This window comes from Leucoraja erinacea, unplaced genomic scaffold, assembly GCF_028641065.1.
Source record: "Leucoraja erinacea ecotype New England unplaced genomic scaffold, Leri_hhj_1 Leri_1617S, whole genome shotgun sequence".
NCBI lineage: Eukaryota > Metazoa > Chordata > Chondrichthyes > Rajiformes > Rajidae > Leucoraja > Leucoraja erinaceus.
The window spans coordinates 1-20,000 of record NW_026575910.1 but is presented as its reverse complement, the minus strand read 5'-3'; the positions used below and the strand labels follow the sequence as shown (position 1 = coordinate 20,000).

At 46.0% G+C, this 20,000-nt stretch overlaps 1 protein-coding gene across 2 annotated transcripts in view; it reads left to right on the top strand.

Moving 5' to 3' along the window:
• Positions 1 to 8,122, top strand: part of LOC129716029 (zinc finger protein 229-like) — an 11,465-nt gene extending 3,343 nt beyond the window's left edge. The window contains exons 2-3 of one of the 2 annotated variants that reach the window (XM_055665901.1): positions 4,067 to 4,233; positions 5,196 to 8,122. In XM_055665901.1, the coding sequence (XP_055521876.1) occupies positions 5,300 to 6,694 (1,395 nt within the window). In that variant the 5' untranslated portion in view covers positions 4,067 to 4,233; positions 5,196 to 5,299 and the 3' untranslated portion in view covers positions 6,695 to 8,122. The remainder of the gene's footprint in view (positions 1 to 4,066; positions 4,234 to 5,195) is intronic. The other variant, XM_055665900.1, reaches the window with a different exon arrangement.
• Positions 8,123 to 20,000: the final 11,878 nt, after the last annotated feature.

Genomic DNA, 20,000 nt, shown 5'->3' with positions numbered 1-20,000 from the left:
GCTGTGTCCTAAGCTCCCTGCTGTTTAGTCTGCTTACTCATGACTGTACTGCTAGACTCAGCAACAACTATATCAACAAGTTCGGTGATGACACAACAGCGCACCCCCAGAAGTGAGGACAGTACAGAGCTGGTCGGGGGGGGGGGGGGGGGGGGGGGGAACGACAACTCCAGGACTGTTTGGAGTCTGTAGACTGGGCAATGTTCAAGGACTCGGCAATGGACTTCAACGAATGCGGCGGTCGTTACAGACTTCGTAAAGAAATGTGTGGAGGACTGCATCCCTACAAAAACGTTCCAAGTGATTCCCAATCAGAAACCTTGGGTGATCTTTGAGATCCACACTCTTCTGAAGTCCAGACACAGGGCATTTGCTTCCAATGATACAGTGGCCTACATAAAGTCCAGATACGACCTTGGTAAGGCCATCAAAAAAGGCGAAAAGGGACTTCTACTCCAAACTGGAGGATGAAACAGATGTTCGGCAGCTGTGGCGGGGCCTGAATGCAATCACCTACTACAAGGCAAAATCAGGAGGCAGCTCGAATGTCGGCGAAACATCACTCCCTGACGAGCTCAATGCGTTTTACGCACGCTTTGATAGGGAGAATGCTGATGTGCCTTCCCGATCCCCCATTCGCTGTGAAGGCATTTCAGTCTCAGTCACAGGCCGACATCAGGAAATTCTTCAGAGGGGTGAACCCCCAAAAAGCACCTGGACCTGATGGAATACCCGGTCGTGTTCTAAAATCCTGTGCGGACCAACTGGCTGGAGTTTTTACGGACATTTTCATCCTCTCACTTCTGAGGTCTGAGGTCCCCACCTGCTTTAAAAGGGCATCAATTATACCAGTGCCCAAGAAGAGTAAGGTGACGTGCCTCAATGACTATCGACCATTGGCACTAATGCCGGTGGTGATGAAGTGCTTTGAGAGGTTGATCATGGCGAAGATCAACTCCTACCTCAACAAAAACCTGGACCCACTGCAGTTCGCTTACCGCCACAACAGATCAACGGTGGATGCGATCTCGCTGGCCCTCCACTCTGCACTGGACCACTTGGACAACAAAACTCAAATGTCAGGCTGTTATTCATCGATTAGAGCTCGGCATTTAACACAATCATCCCCTCCAAACTGGTTACCAAACTCGCAGACCTGGGTCTCTGCGCATCCCTCTGCAATTGGATCCTCGACTTCATCATTCACAGACCACAGTCTGTTCGTATTGGTGGAAATGTGTCAGCCTAGATAACAATCAGCACGGGAGCACCCCAAGGCTGCGTGCTCAGCCCCCAACTGTACTCACTCTATACCCATGACCGTAGCCAATCACAGAGCGAGCTCCATCATCAAGTTCGCTGACGACACCACTGTTGTGGGGCGCATCACTGATGGGGATGAGTCAGGGTACAGAAGAGAGATCGAGCAACTGTCCATATGGTGCCAGCGCAATAACCTGGCCCTCAACACCAGCAAAACCAAGGAACTGATTGTGGACTTTGGAAGGAGTAGGAGGGGGACCCACAGCCCCATTTATATCAACGGGTCGATGGTTGAAAGGGTCAAGAGCTTCAAATTTCTGGGCGTGCACATCTCTGAAGATCTTTCCTGGTCCGAGAACACTAATGCAATTATCAAGAAAGCTCATCAGCGCCTCTACTTCCTGAGAAGATTACGGAGAGTCGGTTTGTCAAGGAAGACTCTCTAACTTCTACAGGTACACAGTGGAGAGCATGCTGACCGGTTGCATCGTGGCGTGGTTCGGCAATTTGAGCGCCCTGGAGAGGAAAAGACTAACAAAAGTAGTAAACACTGCCCAGTCCATCATCGGCTCTGACCTTCCTTCCATCAATGGGATTTATCGCAGTCGCTGCCTCAAAAAGGCTGGCAGTATCATCAAAGACCCACACCATCCTGGCCACACACTCATCTCCATGCTTCCTTCAGGTAGAAGGTACAGGAGCCTGAAGACTGCAACAACCAGGTTCAGGAAAAGCTACTTCCCCACCACCATCAGGCTATTAAACCTGGCTCGGACAAAACTCTGATTATTAATTAATAACCACTTTCTGTTATTTGCACTTTATCGGTTTATTATTCATGTGTGTATATATTTATATCCTGGTATAAATATGAGACACACAGGGAGCTTCCAGTGAAGGTGGTGGAGGCAGGTTCGTTTTTATCATTTAAAAATTATTTGGATAGTTATATGGATGGGAAGGGAATGGAGGGTTATGGTCTGAGCGCAGGTATATGGGACTAGGGGAGATTATGTGTTCGGCACGGACTAGAAGGGTCGAGATGACCTGTTTCCGTGCTGTAATTGTTATATGGTTATATGGTATATGGACACACTTATCTGTTTTGTAGTAAATGCCTACTATGTTCTGTGTGCTGAAGCAAAGCAAGAATTTCATTATCCTATACAGGGACACATGACAATAAACTCACTTGAACTTGGTGGGTCTCATCAGCGACAATAATGAGTCAGCGAACAGGATGGAGGTGGAGCTGCTTACGGAATGGTGCAGATCTCACAACCTCACTCTCAATGTGAAAAAAAATAAGGAAATGGTGATGATTTCAGGAGGGTTGGAAAACAACATCACACTCCGCTGCACATTGGGTATTAATGATGGAGTAGCAAGATGGATTCAACAGTGGCTGAATGGGAGATGCCAGAGAGTAATGGTGGATGGTTGTTTGTCAGGTTGGAGGCCAGGGACTAGTGGGGTGCCACAGGGATCTGTGTTGGATCCACTGTTGTTTGTTATGTACATCAATGATCTGGATGATGGTGTGGTAAATTGGATTAGTAAGTATGCAGATGATACTAAGATAGGTGGGGTTGTGGATAATGAAGTAGATTTTCAAAGTCTACAGAGATATTTATGCCAGTTGGAAGAATGGGCTGAAAGATTGCAGATGAAGTTTAATGCTGATAAGTGTGAGGTGCTACATCTTGGCAGGACAAATCAAAATAGGACATACATGGTAAATGGGAGGGAATTGAAGAATGCAGGTGAACAGAGGGATCTGGGAATAACTGTGCACAGTTCCCTGAAAGTAGAATCTCATGTAGATAGTGTGGTAAAGAAAGCATTTGGTGTGCTGGCCTTTATTGGTCGCCTAATTATAGGAAGGATGTCAACAAAATAGAGAGAGTACAGAGGATATTTACTAGAATGTTGGCTGGGTTTCAGCAACTAAGTTACAGAGAAAGGGTGAACAAGTTAGGGCTTTATTCTTTGGAGCGCAGAAGGTTAAGGGGGTACTTGATAGAGGTCTTTAAAATGATGAGAGGGATAGACAGAGTTGACGTGGATAAGCTAGAGTCAGCAGTGTGTAGTTCCTTGGACTCCATCTGTCGGGTGACCTGACCTCTACGATCAACATTACAGCAGTGATCAAAATAGCTCAGCAGGGGCTCCACCCTCTCCGGAGACTAAGGAAAGCAGGTATCCCTACTGCTCATCTAAGGACCTTCTACGGGGGCACCATCGAAAGCATACTGACCTATGGCATCACTTCCTGTTTTGGGATCTGCAAGGCTTACAAACAATATCAACTCAACATATAATGAAGACAGCCAGCAGGATCATTGGTGCCCCGCCCCCTTTGCTGTTGGAGATCTACAAGAAGCGGAGCATCAGTAGAGCCATATCCATCATCCAGGACCCCTACCACCCATCACACCACATCTTCTCCATTCTGCCATCTGGGAAGAGGTACAGGAGCATCAGCTGCAAAACCAGCAGGCTCCACAGCTTCTTCCCACAGGCAATAAGACTGATTAACGGACTGTGTCCCCTCCCCAAATATTGTTCACAAACACATTCAACCTCGTCCATACTTTGACAGTTAGGCACCTGTCAAAGTAAAGCCACTGTCGGTCGGAATGTCGGTTTTTATTCTATTGTAAATTTTAGGCCTACTTTTTGTTTTTAGACATGGTCATTTTAACTTGCTTTTAAAGCTCTATGTATTTATCCTTTTTTTATTAACGACACTGAATGGAAACTGACCGAGTAACGTTTTTTTTCTTTCCTCTGTGTATGCAAGTACTCAGTGAAAATGATATTAAATGAATACTGAATACTGAAGAAACAGAGTTTGTAGAATGCCTCCGAGATGGATTCTTGGAGCAGCTTGTAATGGAGCCGACCAGAGAAAAGGCAATTCTGAATTTGGTGTTGTCCAATGAACCAGATATGATAAGAGAACTCGAGGTAAAGGAACCACTTGGAGGTAGTGATCATAATATGATTAGTTTTAATCTGCAATTTGAGAAGGAGAACGTTAAATCGGAAGTGTCAGTGATGCAGTTGAACAAAGGGGACTATGAAGCCATGAGAGAGGAGCTGGCCAAAGTAGACTGGAAAATGATACTAGCAATGGTGGAACAGCAATGGTGGAACAGCAATGGCAGGAATTTCTGGGCATAATCCAGAAGACACAGGATCATTTCATTCCAAAAAGGAAGAAAGATTCTAAGGGGAGTAGGAGGCAACCGTGGCTGACAAGAGACGTTAGGGATAGAATAAAACTAAAAGAAAAGATGTATAACGCGGCAAAGAGTATCCGGAAGCCAGAGGATTGGGAAGCTTTCATCGGACAACAGAAGGAAACACAACGGGCAATACGGGCTGCATAGATGAAGTACGAACGGAAGCTGGCCAGGAATATAAAGGACAGGAAAAGCTTCTTTAAATATGTTAAGGGAAAAAGAGAGAGAGGAAGAAGGGGACGAAGAGGGGGGGATGGACAGAGAGGGAGGGACAGGGAGAGACACAGAGAGACAGAGAAAGTGAGAGAGACATAGGCAGAGACAGAGACAAAGATGGATAGAGAGAAAGAGAAAATGTGTTGGGGAAGATAGACACAAAGTGCTGGAGTAACTCAGCGGGTCAGACAGCATCTGTGGAGAAGATAGACACAATTTTGCATAGGCCAATTAATCTACAACCCTGAAAGTCTTTGAAATGTTGGAGGAAACTGGAGCACCCGGAGTAAAAACCAAGCAGGTCAAGGGGAGAACGTACAGACTCCACACAGACATCACCCGTAGTCAGGATCGAACCCGGGTCTCTGGCGGTGAGGCAGCAGCTGTAGCGCTGCGCCATTGCACCCAATATGTGTTAGTAATGTCCTGTTTGCCAGCTTGTTGACCCTCTGTGTTCCCCTCCTGCAGGGTTTGGGAGCCGTTGCTGTGGACGGACACACAGGGACGTTAGCGGTCATTGAGTGTGGCCGGTGAGCGCCCCCCCATCTGCTCGGTGTGCGGGCTGAGCTACGATGGAGAACCACATGACGGGGCACGACAAGGACAAGCGTTATGAGTGCGACGTGTGTGGCAAGGCATTTCAGCGCCCGAGCCATCTGGAGATCCACCGGCGAGTACACACGGGAGAACGCCCCTTCGACTGCTCCGACTGTGGCAAATGCTTCAAGTCATCATCGGTCCTGAATGAGCACAGGCACCTGCACACCGGGGAACGACCCTACACCTGCAACGACTGTGGCAAGGGCTTCACCCGCTCAAGCTACCTGCTGATGCACCAGCGCACCCACACTGGCGAGCGCCCCTACACCTGCGCCGAGTGCGGCAAGGGCTTCACCCAGTCCAGCAGCCTGCTGGAGCACCAGCGCACCCACACCGGCGAGCGCCCCTTCACCTGCGCCCAGTGCGGCAAGGGCTTCATCCGCTCCTCCAACCTGCTGTCCCACCAGCGCACCCACACCGGTGAGCGCCCCTTCACCTGCGCCCAGTGCGGCAAGGGCTTCATCCGCTCCTCCAAGCTGCTGTCCCACCAGCGCACCCACACCGTGGAGCAGCCCTACACCTGTGCCCAGTGCGGCAAGGGCTTCACCGAGTCCAGCAGCCTGCTTGTGCACCAGCGCACCCACACCGGCGAGCTCCCCTTCACCTGCGTCCAGTGCGGCAAGGGCTTCATCAAGTCCAACTACCTGCTGTCGCACCAACGCATCCACACTGGCGAGCGCCCCCACACCTGCACCCAGTGCGGCAAGGGCTTCACCCGCTCCAGCACCCTGCTGTCCCACCAGCGCACCCACACCGGTGAGCGTCCCTATACCTGCGCCCAGTGTGGCAAGAGCTTCACCCAGTCCAGTCACCTGAAGGAGCACCAGCGCACCCACACCGGCGAGCGCCCCTACACCTGCACCCAGTGCGGCAAGGGCTTCATGTACTCTAGCACCCTGCTGTCCCACCAGCGCACCCACACCGGCGAGCGTCCCTACACCTGTGCCCAGTGTGGCAAGGGCTTCACCCACTCCAGCAACCTGCTGTCCCACCAGCGCACCCACACCGGCGAGCGTCCCTATACCTGCACCCAGTGTGGCAAGGGCTTCACCCAGTCCAGTCACCTGAAGGAGCACCAGCACACCCACACCGGCGAGCGTCCCTATACCTGCGTCCAGTGCGGCAAGGGCTTCACCAGCTCCACCAAGCTGCTGTCCCACCAGCGGGTGCACACCAGCGACCATCCCATCCCGAGTCCGGTGCGTGGAGAGCACTTTGCCACGGCCTCCCACGCTCAGTCTCACCAGCGCATGCACACCAGTGGCCAGCCCTATGACTGCCCGTACTGCACTGAGGGGTTTGACAGCTCGCGGGGGTTGCGGCAGCACCAGCGGACCCACGCCGGCGAGCAGCTGCTCCCACTGTAACAAGACAGCATTCGGGCTGTGGGAGCACCAGTGGATACACACCGGAGAGAGACCATTTTGTGTGCTGGGTGTGCCAAGGGTTTCACCCGCCTTGACCACCTGCTGGAGAACCCATTCCTTCTCTCCAGAGATGCTGCCTGTCCCGCTGAGTTACTCCAGCACTCTGAAATGTCACATATCCATGTTCTCCAGAGATGCTGCCTGACCCGCTGAGTTACTCCAGCACTCTGTGTTAGTCATAGAGTGATACAGTGTGGAAACATGCCCTTCGGCCCAACTTGCCCACACCGACTAACATGTCCCAGCTACACTAATCCCACCTGCCTGTGTTTGGTCCATATCCCTCCAAACTTGTCCTATCCATGTAACTGTCTAACTGTTTCTTGGGATAGTCACAGCCTCAACTACCTCCTCTGACAGTTTGTTCCATACTCCCACCACCCTCTGTGTGAAAAAGTTACCCCTCAGTTTCCTTTTAAATCTTTTCCCCTTCACTTTGAACCCATGCCCTCTGGTCCTCGATTCCCCGACTCTGGCAAGAGATTCTCTGCATCTAACTAAATTGTGTTCAATGCAAGATTCCAGCATCTGCAGTTTCTTATGTCTCCCTCACCTATATCCACCTATCACTTCTGAAGAAGGGGCTCAACCTGAAACGTCACCCATTCCTTCTCTCGGGAGATGCTGCATGTTCTTCTGTGTTACTCCAGCATTTTGTGTCCACCTGTCACTTGCAAGGCTTTGTCCAGACCCCATCTCTCTTTTCCAGCTCCCCCCCCCCCATCCTCTCCACTCAGTCTGAAGAAGGGTCCCGAATCTAATGCGACCACTCCCACCTCCTTTCCAACTTTCTCCACCCCCAGCCCACACCAAGCAGTCTGAAGAAGGGTCCTGACCTAGAATGTTGCCTGTCCATGTTCTCCAGATGTGCACGTTATTCCAGGAGATTGTGTCTCTCTTTGTAAACCAGCATTTGTTGTTCCTTCTTTACTTCTGTGAAGAGGAATACATTAGTTAAGACCAAAGTTGGACTCTTATTATTTTTTTATTTTAGTTATTATATTTATTAGAAGTAAGTACAATACAGTGGTACCTTTTTTCAGGCACCGAATATATGTTGATATGATACATTCTCTGTACAACTTCATTTTTTTTAAAGAGAGAAATGAGAAAGAGAGAGATAGTAGAGAGTAGAAAAATGTGTAGTGTGCATAAAAAAAGAAAGAGATAGTGAGGAAGAGAAGTAAGAAAGAAGAAGGAGCAAGAGAGAGATTAGCAAATAGGCGGTAGGAGATGAGTTTTTATATTGTTGATCATCTTTCCCCCAGACTTGAAACAATTGGTTTTACAATGCTGTTGCACCATATGAATCCAAAAAGTCAATAAATGGAGACCAACTCATTAAGAATTGGTCTTGTTTATCTATTAGGAGGAGTCGCATTTCTTCCAGCTGTGCTGTGTCCAACATATTTCTAATCCACTTTTTGAGCGTTGGTATAGTTGCATTTTTCCAAATTGTAACTATAAGATTTTTGCTATTATTAACCCATAATTAAAAAAATGAATTTTGGCATATCTTTAATTTGTTCCCGTCTCCCGTTACTCCAAATATAATCATTTCAGTATTATGTTCCATTTTTTGTCTTGAATAGATTTGTGAATATATCAAAAATATCACATCAAAATTTATGAAGTTTTATACAGGAAACAAAAGAATGTGTAATATTGGCATTTTGAGAAAGACATTTATCACAGATGGGAGAAATACTTGAATAAAATTTATTCAGCCTAGTTTTTGAATAACATAGTCTACTAGACCAAGTGCAGACCCGTTGGGTCTGTTCCCTGTTGTGGGGGGGGGGGGGGAGGCGGCATGCAGCGTCACACACACTAACTATCCCCCCCCCCCCCCGCACTCACGCTAATTACCCCCCTTGATATTCTATTAATATTATTAATTTTCTCCTATTACCCCATAACCACCCTATCTACTGTCACATAGCCCCCAACTTGCAGTCACATCTAGAGAGGGAGGGGGAGGGGGGTTGGAGAGTGAGGGCAGAGAGAGAGCGAGAGGGGCAAGAGGGATAGGGGGTGGAGAGGAGGAGAAGAGGAAGGGTGGGTGAGGGGAGAGAGAGAAGGTGCTGAGAGAGGGGTGAGGTGGGGAGCAGGGAGGGGGGAGGGAGGGGTGGAGGGAAGTGGGTAGGGGTGTGGAAGGGGGGGGGGGGAGAGAGAGGGGAGAAGGGGGTGAGATGGAGAGAGGGTGTGCTGAGAGGGTGGTGAGGGGAGGGGGGAGAGAGAGTGGAGAGAAGGGGGGGTAGGGGTGTGTGGAGGGAATGGGGGGTTAGGGGAGGGACGGTGGGGGAGGGGTTAGAGTGGAGGAGAGGGGGGAGAGAGGGAGGGGGACAGGGAGAAAGAGGAATAGGGAGAAAGGGATCGGGAGAGAGACAGAAGAGAGAGGTGGGGAGAAAGAGAAGGGGGAGAGAGAGAGGGTGCCATTTTACCCAAACCCCCCCAAACAACCATTTACAGGCAGTGCTTTTTTTCCTCAAACTAACCATTTTCAAATCACATTATGGGTACTTACAGCTGTGGAGACATTTCTTCATTCAAAGCTCTGATTGAGGCACACCACTTGCAGAGACTGATTGAGGCACACCATTTGCAGAGACTGATTGAGGCACACCATTTGCAGAGACTGATTGAGGCACACCACTTGCAGAGACTAATTGAGGCACACCACTTCCTGGTTTCATATTCCTCCCTCTCCCTCCAGCGGGGGCAGCAGAGAGAATGGGGAATGTTGTAAAAACATTAATATCTCTGTCAATTTTCATCGACAGGAAAAATCCTCGGCACACATGCGGCGGAGGGGGGCTCTGAGCGAGGTGGCCAAAAATGACGGCCGTAGGTGGTGGCGTACTCTCGGAAACCGCAGCACAGAAGGCCAAAACCGGTCAAGAACAGAGTTTTAGTAATATAGATTGTTGAAATTATAAACCATTACCCAATTCATACAGAGATAACGCAGACTGAAGAAGGGTTTCAGCCCGAAACGTTGCCTATTTCCTTCGCTCCATAGATGCAGCTGCACCCGCTGAGTTTCTCCAGCTTTTTTGTGTACCCATTGCATACATGTCGCCTTCCTTTTTAATTCCGATTCTTTCCCATTGTGTGTTTTATCAATAAGAGATGGTTTAAATGCTGGTATATTCACTATTGGCGTTAGCACTGATAGGTTTCTTAATTTTAAAGTTAATTTTATTTGTTTCCAAATCCTTAAGGTATTATGGATCATTGGATTCTTTTTATATATTGTGTTGTTAAGTTTTGTTGGGGAGAAGATGATCGCTCCTATATCACACGGAGAACAATCCTCTTTCTCCATTCTTATCCATTCCGTCTGTTGAGGAGAGCCATCCAACCAGTAAATTATATTCTTAAGGTTACACAAAAAAGCTGGAGAAACTCAGCGGGTGCAGCAGCATCTATGGAGCGAAGGAAATAGGCAACGTTTCGGGCCAAAACCCTTCTTCAGACTGATCGGGGGCGGGGGTGGGTGTTAATATGCACTGCCCAATAATCCACTGTCCAATGGAGCGCAGGAGGTTAAGGATGAGAGGGGTAGACAGAGTTGATGTGGACAAGCTTTTTCCTTTGAGAATAGGGAAGATTCAAACAAGAGGACATGACTTCAGAATTAAGGGACAGAAGTTTAGGGGTAACATGAGGGGGAACTTCTTTACTCAGAGAGTGGTAGAGGTGTGGAATGAGCTTCCAGTGGAAGTGGTGGAGGCAGGTTCGTTGGCATTATTAAAAAAAAAAATTGGATAGGCATATGGATGAGAAGGGAATGGAGCGTTATGGTATGAGTGCAGGCAGGTGGGACTAAGGGAAAATAATTGTTCGGCACAGACCTGTAGGACCGAGATGGCCTGTTTTCCGTGCTGTAATTGTTATATAGTTATATGATAATAATAATACAAAAAATTAGGAACATCTTTGGGTTTACCCAGATGATTTATTTGAATTATATGTGCTCTATAGTCCCAAATAAAATTAGTAATATCAGAATCTAGTTTAAAAAAAAAACTGTTTTGGTATATATATTGGTATGGATTGAAATAGGTATATTATTTGTGGTAAAAAAAACATTTTTATAGCGTTTATTCTACCTATTAATGACAGCAGGAGCGTTTTCCAGAATTTAATCAAGGCATTCAATGTATTTAATAGTGGCATAAAATTAGCGTTAAATAATGATTTATTTCTTCTGGTAATTTGAATAACCAAATACTTAAATTTTTCTGATGCAAATTTAATGGGATATTTTGATAAATGAGTCGCTTCCTGTGGCTGTAATGACATAATTTCACTTTTATTCCAATTTATTTGTATTCTGAAAAAGAACCGAATTCCTCTATTAAATGGAATAAGGTCGGGATACTCGTTTGTGAATTTGTAATATATAAAGGTATATTATCTGCATATAATACAGTTTTATTAATTAAGTCTTTAGTATTGTATCCCTGAATATTAGGATGAATTCTTATCCTTTCAGCCAGAGTTTCTATCATACGGGCAAATAGCAGGGGTGGTAATACACATCCCTGCCTATTGCCCCTCGATAATTGGAATTTTGGGGATAACATATTATTAGTTAATACTCTTGCCGTCGGTTTATCATATAGTAATTTTACCCATCTAATAAAATTCTCTCCCATATTACATTTTTGGAGTACTTTGTATAAGTACTGCCACTCTACCTGATCAAATGCTTTCTCTGCTTCCAGAGAGACAACTCACATATCTTCTTTTTTCCGTTTTGTGTGAGTACATTATATTAAACAGGCATCTCAAATTATTAAATTATTGTCTTTTAGATATAAACCCCGCTTGGTCTGGATGTATCAATGTATTACTATATTTCCTCTTTCTTCTTGATAAAGTCTTTGATAAAATTTTTGATCTGTATTTAAAAGTGATATGGCTCTGCATGAACCCGGTTCTTCTTGATCTTTATCTTTTTTTGGTATAAGCGTAATTGTAGATTCTGCTAGTGTTTATGGTATTTTATTTTCGGAAAAGCATAAGCATATAATTTAAGTAAGTGTGGGACCGTCATCTCCTGAAATCTTTTATAAAACTCATTACTAAAACCACCTGGTCCAGGCGTCTTCCCATTTTTCAGTGCTTTTATTGTTTCTCTTATTTCTTCATTTTTAATCTGAGCTCCTAGCTCATCTTGTTCTAAGATATCCAGTTTTGGAAGGTTAGTTATCTAGAACATTTGTAATTTTACTATCTTCTACTTTAGATTCAGATTCAGATTCAATTTAATTGAAATTGTCAGTGTACAGTACAGAGACAACGAAATGCATTAGACAACGAAATGTTTTAGATGTATATAAATTTTGATAAAATGAGCGAACCGTTTATTAAGAGCCTTGAGTAATGTTAGTAGTTCACCTTTCTCTGATTTAATTTTAATAATAGTATTTTCCTTTTCTTGTTTCTTCAGTTGCCGCGCAATGAGTTTATGTGGCTTGTCACCAAATTCGAAATGTACCTGTTTTGGAATTTGGAATAATCTTATTACTTGTGCCGATAAAATTCGATTAAGGTTATATTTCGGTAGTGTAATCTTATTATGTTTATCTATAGTTGGATCATTATCTAATTCAAATAATCTGATTTCATGTTCTAACGTCCATTGTCCTGTCTTATTCTTTTCATTTTGAAAACTTTGGTAGGAATATATAACTCCTTAAAAGTTTCCCATAATAAAGATGGTGAAATACCAGGTGTCTCATTTGTCTAAAAAAAAAATTACATTTGTTGTTTTAAATACTCGTGACCTTATGGGTTATTTAATATTTCTATGTTGAATCTCCAAAAAGGTTTTATACCCGGCATTCCCTCAACTTTTAATGTAAAGGTCAGCGGGGAGTGATCAGAAATAATACTATTGTAATATTTAGGGTTAATCGTGCATGGAATTAATTTTGTATCCACTAAAAAATAATCAATCCTTGAGTACGTTTTATGTACCAATGAGTAAAATGAGTATTTCCTTCCCGTTGGGTTAACTATTTTCCATACATCTGTTATATTAGTATTTTTTATATATGTATTTAAAAGTTCACTAGTCATAGATTTAGAATTACCCATCCTTGGTTTTAATGATTTGTCTAAGTATGGATCTATAACCATATAACAATTACAGCATGGAAACAGGCCATCTCGACCCTTCTAGTCCGTGCCGAACACATAATCTCCCCTAGTCCCATATACCTGCGCTCAGACCATAACCCTCCATTCCCTTCCCATCCATATAACTATCCAATTTATTTTTAAATGATAAAAACGAACCTGCCTCCACCACCTTCACTGGAAGCTCATTCCACACAGCTACCCCTCTCTGAGTAAAGAAGTTCCCCCTCATGTTACCCCTAAACTTCAGTCCCTTAATTCTCATGTCATGTCCCCTTGTTTGAATCTTCCCTACTCTCAGTGGGAAAAGCTTATCCACGTACAATTTTAACATTACATTCCAACTTCTATACTCAATGCTCTGATTTATAAAGGCCAGCACACCAAAAGCTTCCTTTACCAAGATCCAATAAATATCCAAAATATTATTTAAAAATTGGGGGTTATCAAAGTTTGGAGCATAAATATTTATCATAGTCGGTGGTGTGGAGTAAATGTCTTCCGCAACTTTAGTGTACCTTCCCTCTTTATCTGATATAGTATTCTTTAATTTAAATGGTATACCTTTCCAAAGAATAATAGCCGTACCTCTAGCTTTAGAAGCAAAGGACAAGTAGTAAGCTTGACCTATCCAGTTTGCCTTCAGTCTCATCTGTGTTTGTTGTTTCGTGTGTGTTTCTTGCAGTAAAGCTATATCCGAATATAATGATTTTAACTGGGCAAGAATCTTGCCCCTCTTAATTGGATCAGTCGCACCCCTGATATTCCAGCTGCAAAATGTGATTTCTCCGTTCTTTATTTGTCTATTGTCTTGAATTGTAAATCAGTTTTAATAGTTTTGATTCATATGGTGCAACCAAATACCTCAGGATTCTGGGTGTTGGGTGATCATCCCAAACTTCTGAAGATGTTTTGCATCTCCCCCCTCTATTGAACCTCAAAGAAAGAAAGAAGAAAGCATATACTGTGTTAGTAATAAAAAAATTAACAAGTGAAACTCGTGAGAGTGAATAAAAAATAGTGACTTTAAGGTATCAAAAAAGCGATACCTTAAAAATAAGAAGCCACCAATGGTGGTTACAATTGAATTGATCTCCGTAGTTGATATTATACATTGAGCTCCGCCCCCTTGACACTACCAGCATTTTTTTCAAATTATCTGGTGTTAAACTATGCCAGACAGGATATGCTACAGTTGTGAAGACGAAACAAGAAATAACAACGTTTGAAAGATCTCAAAAAAGAGCGCAGGACAAAGAGACGCGACAAGAAAAAATAAACTGAACGTCTCGAAACTGAAATCAACGAGAAAGAACACAAAACAGAGGAAGCCAGAGACACAACAAGAAATAACCGAACTGAATAAATGTCATCTTTAACGTTTAAATTGTTATATTTTAAGAGCTGTTCACATTTTAAGCTTTAATATATCCCTTTTCCGCTTGCCGTGCCCGACAGTCGCGCGTGCGCAATTATTCCTCCACCTACTATGTCACAAAAGGAACCCGTAAGCCGCGCCTGCGCAGTTGGGGGCTAGGGTTGAATGGGGAATGGGAATATTGCTTTCGGGGACCAGCTCTCAGGGGGGGGGGGGGGGGGGGGGTGGTCGCCGCCCGGCGCCTCGCTCGAGTCCGCCGCACGGCGCCTAGTGGGAAAGATGCTGACGAGTGCCGAGCCGGCGACTGGGCCTGGGGTAGAGCAGAGCCTGGAGCTGGAGTGAGGGCCGAACCCGGTGCTTTGGATGGGGCCGTGACCGGCGCCGAAAAATAAGCCGCTGGTGCAACAAAGGCCGTTTACCCGAGATGAGGTCGGGACATGCCCGGAGATGAATTCGGGGTTGCAGAGGAGACTGCAGCGGCCGAATTGACGGCTGCAGTTTACAGCCAGGGCCGGACTGTGTACGAGAGCAGGCTGAGGTCCAGGCCCTGACGCTGCTCTACGACCTGGATAGGTGCAGCACCTACCCCTCCCCCTCTCTCTATACCCCACCTCTCTCTCTGCCCCCTCCATCGCTCCTCCTCCACGTCCCTCTCTATCCCTCCCCCTCCCTCTCTACCACCACCACCTCCCATTCTACATCCTCCCCGTCCTTCTCTATATCCTGCCTCTCTGTCCCCCTCCCTCTCTAACCCCCTCCCTCTCAACCCCATCATTCTCTGGGGAATGGTGTGTGTATTGAGACCTATGGGTGAGTGGTGCAGTATTGCATTCGGGATCCAGCCCTCCCCTATGACCGCGCCCCCACTACCTTTAAACTCTACCCCTCACCATCTCCCTCTCTACTTCCTCCTCCTACCTCTCCACACCCTCACCCCCTCTCTACCCCCCCCCCCCCCCCCAGTTGGGGGCTCTGCAGGGTGGGGATGGGGTGGATGCGCTGGATCGCGCTGGGGATGGGGTAAAAGGAGCGAATGAATAATATTAATATAATATCAAGGGGCGTGTTTAGGGTGTGCGTGTGGGGGGGGGGGGGGAGGGGGCGGGGGCGGGGGTAGTTAGTGTGTGTGTGATGTCGCAGGCCGCAACGGGTCCCACTTGTACCGGTGGGGGCGCTGCACTGGCAGCAGCCCTGTCAGCAGCGTGTTAGTCTTTTTCAACTTTTTAATTTTTTTTAGTATGTCTTAAAGTCTGTTTTTAGTGTTTCTTGTGTGTGTTTTGTGTGGGGGGTGAGGGGGAAACCGTTTCGGCCGCCTCCTCCATGGAGAGGCGACTTTTTCCAGGTCGCCTCCCCCGTGGCCTAACAGCGAGGATCGGCGCGGCCTTTCCCGGAGACGCGCCCGGGGCTCGGGGCTCTGGCGGCGGGTGCAGCGGGGACTGTCAGCACGGAGCTGGGGCTCGCTGGAGGGGAGCGCTCCGTTCCGTTGGCCCGCAGCAGACGGCAGCCTGAAGCCGCGGTCTGCACAGCTCCAGCTGGCGCGGCGTCTACAGCCCGGGATCCCTCGTGGGGGACCCGGGGGGAAGAAGAAGCTTCCACCGCCGGCCCGCGGCCATCTTCTACCGCGGGTCCGGTATGGACTTAACATCACCCCTGGAGGGGAGCTTCGACCGCCGGCCCTGCAGACTGCGGTGCTTATGGCTGCGACGTGGAGGGAACTTTAAATCTTCGGCCGCCGGCCTGCGGCCTACACCAACTAAAAGCCGCGGTCTCCGGTGGGGAGGAGCCGACTCTGGACTTACCTGGACTTGTACCTTGTCCTTTTACCATCTGGACGCCCGCAGCAACGGCTGCGGAGGGTTGAGGTCCCGACCACGGGGGGAAATGGAGGAGGACTGGCCAAATTGTGTGCCTTCCACCACAGTGATGAATGCTGTGGTGGATGTTTATGTTAAAAATTTATTGTGTTTTTGTGTGTGCCCTTTATCATTGTATCGCTGCTGACGTATCATTTCACTTGCACTTTTTGTGCAATGTGACAAATAAACCGTTGTATTGTATTGTATTCTATTGTATTGGTCTTATAATTTAAAACGTGAATTTGGGCACAAGCAAAGACAAATTATCCCCAAATTAATAAGGGAATTGTGACAAAAGATTTATTAGGAGGACGATAAGAGGCGATCACAGTTTTTAGTTGACTCATTGTATAGAGAGTAAATAGTCTGGCAACATTGTAGTAAAGTAATACCCAGACAAACAGTGCAAGAATAATCTAAATTTGTGTCTGATTAAACAAAAGTGATTGCGCCATATGGCAAGAATGTTCAATACCATGGAGACGTGGGAGTGGTTCCGCGCGTGGATTCAATTGAGGTGCTGGACAGTGTGCTCTTTAATCTTCACCCGAAAGCTAGCTACAGTCGTGGGACACACCATCTGGCTTCGTCACAGATGAATCGACTCACGGTTTGGTTGTGTTGATTTAATTAGAGATCAATAAACACAGTAAACATTTATTTTGTTAATGCCGTTGTCTATTACTGGTGTTTCCAGCATTGAAAACAGTAGAATGCAGCCTGAATGTTCTTCTTTCAGTACGGCATATGTCTTACTTTACCCGGAAATTATGATGACGTTACCGCATCCGATGGATGTTCACAAGATTATTCGGGCATCAAATATATATATATATATATTTATTGTTAATCTATTTAAACAGCCCTATAGTTTGCCAATTGCGAAGTAGATTAGTGTTAGCATTGATATTGTCCCATTATTATCTCATTGCTCGGCATTGCGAAGCTATGATATTTTACTAGATCTGAGTGTTTATCATTCTAGGAACGTGCAAGGTTACAACAACGAGTCAAGTTGGCGGTCGCAGCTATATCTCGGTGTTCAGGGTTATTTCTGACACCCAGCTCATTACCATTATCAGACTGCGAATTATAACTCAGTCCTGATGCTTCTTTATTTTGAAGAGTAACGTGAAATGTTCGTTCGCGTCCTCTTTGGTGTCTATTTCCAGTTTAATTTATATTTACGGACAAATTTAACAAGTATATTTCGCTGCACGAAACTTCATTTCCCAACAACCATCAATCCCCATTTCAGTATTTTCAGGCCCGATGATGCACCGTTTCGCTGATTGCGCGGCCAGTCGCTTAGCCGTAGGTACATTGAGGTTTTCATCGGTTCCGCTCTAAACAGCCTGAGCGATGCCGGTTCAACTGGCAGTTCGATCGGTCGTTGTCCAGACGTAGTGCAGCGGCGCAGCCCGGACGCATAGGATTTCCCAACCTCCGATCCAATGGCAGCCTAGCAGAGCATAGAATCAGGAGAATTGGACCCACCAAGGACATCAAGGGAACTAGATCAGTTTGGCGGTCTTTGAACATGTTTTGTTTTCTCCTAGCAGTTAATTTAAGGGCGATTTTGATTGTTTCTCGAGGAAAATGTGGTCTCTCCAAATGCGTCTCTCGCTACTTGGTGGGAATGGCTGGAGCTGATTTAATCGGTGTTGTCTTTGCTGTTGTAGTGGGACAGATTAACAACATCTACGTTTACGCCCGCCCTTTGCTTATAACTCCCATTTGCGCAGTAACTCTTGTCCTGAGGGCGGCCACCATGGATTTTTCAGTTTGGCTAACGGTGGCTTTCACATTCGATCGCTGTATCGCATTTTTTTGTCCAAAGCTGCGGCAGCGGTATTGCACCGAGAAAATAGCGACCGTGGTGGTAGTAATTGTGGGCATAGGGAGCTGTGCGAGGTGCGGTCCATATTACTTCGCAGTGGAACCCTATGTTATCATTGACAACGTGCCATGGCGTTGCGTCGGCAAAGCTATTTACGCTACCTCATCCGCGTGGAAAGCACTCCAGTTGTTTTACAGTATCGTTACACCTTTATTGGCAATATGTTTAATTTTATCGTTCAATGCTGTAACGGTCAGTCATATTATAGCGGCAAATAAAGTACGCCAAGGACTCCGGAGCAACAGTAAGAATCAGAAGGATCCAGAGGTGGAAAACCGCAGAAAGTCAATAATCTTGCTGTTCGCTCTATCAGCTAATTTTATACTGTTGTGGATACCCTATGTCGTATATTCCACGAACTGGCAAGCTCAAAATTACTTTTACACTGACAGATATTTGAATACTCCGACATATATCCTGCAACAATGTGGATTCATGTTGCAATTTCTTTGTACCTGCACCAACACTTGTATCTATACAATCACGCAGAGGCAATTCAAACAGGAGCTGAAGAATGGAGTGAAATATGTGTTTACATTAAACGGGTGCATTTTCTTACAGTCCAATTTCATTTAATATTGAGCGTTCAAAATAATTTTTCTAAAGTCTTCGACGGTTGGTGACTCTTCCTTAATTCGCTACAGCTAGGTATTTGACCGTCAGTAGACTGATTGAAGTTGCAAATGTAAGCCCATTAAGTGGGACAACTGGGTCAATTAATTAGGTTGCGGGTATTGTGATATTTGGATTGCTAGAATTATATTTGAAGTGATTCGATGTCTGCGGGAATCTTGGCCGACGAATCAAGGGCGTTTGGTGTGACTGATTTATTGGTAGAATTGCATTCTACGTCACTGCAGAACTAATCTCATGAACATGGGGAAAAATTCCACGTGACAGTGGCGACGTTTAACCGCTAAATTAATAGGTGGTTTAAAATGAAACGGATTCGGAACTTCACAATTCAAAACGTCGATCGACAGGACTACTGCACCTGTGGAAATTCGATAATTGTGTCAACTTTACCGCAAACGGTCGCCCTGCCTTAAAGTTTACTTGGGGTATATATAACATCGTTCACCCATTGATCCATCCTCTGACTCAATCACAGGGGGAACCTGTTTCCTAGATGAATAGTTCCATTCTGGAACATCCGTTATGTCATTTTATATTCGCTAAACGTAGTTTCCACTTTGATATTTTCCTTGTCTTTCGGTGCACCAGCCTCCATGTGCAATACACAATTCTCCGACGTGTTCTCTAATTTCAACATGATACCACCGCCAATCAGATCTCCCCATCGCCACCCATGTTCGCGTATGGTAGTCAAGTCAAGTCAAGTCACTTTTATCTATATAACACATTTAAAAAAAAACTCTCGTTGGCCTAAGTGCTTTGGTGAAGGTATTAACGTTATACAACAATGGTTCATAGATTAAATACAAACATCACTACATACATATAGCCCTCGCTCAGAGGACGTCAAGAAAGGCTTGAGAGTAGAGATGAAATTTAAGTCTCGACTTAAAGGAGTCGATGGATGGGGCAGTTCTGATGGGAAGGGGGATGCTGTTCCACAGTCTAGGAGCTGCAGCCGCAAAGGCGCGGTCGCCCCTGAGCTTATGCCGAGACCGCGGGATGTTCAGTAACCCCAAGTCGGCCGATCTGAGGGAGCTGGAAGTGGTGTGGTGGGTAAGCAGACTTGTGATGTAGGTGGGTGCAAGCCCATTAAGGGATTTGTAGACATAAAGGAGGATCTTGAAATTTATTCGGAACCGCACAGGGAACCAGTAGAGAGAGGCCAGTATCGGAGTGATGTGGTCCCTTTTTCGGGTGCCCGTCAGGAGTCTCGCTGCGGTGTTTTGGACCAGTTGCAGTCGGGACGGGGAAGATTGGCTGATGCCAGTGTAGAGGGAGTTGTAGTAATCTAGGAGGGAGGAGATAAATGTGTGGATGATC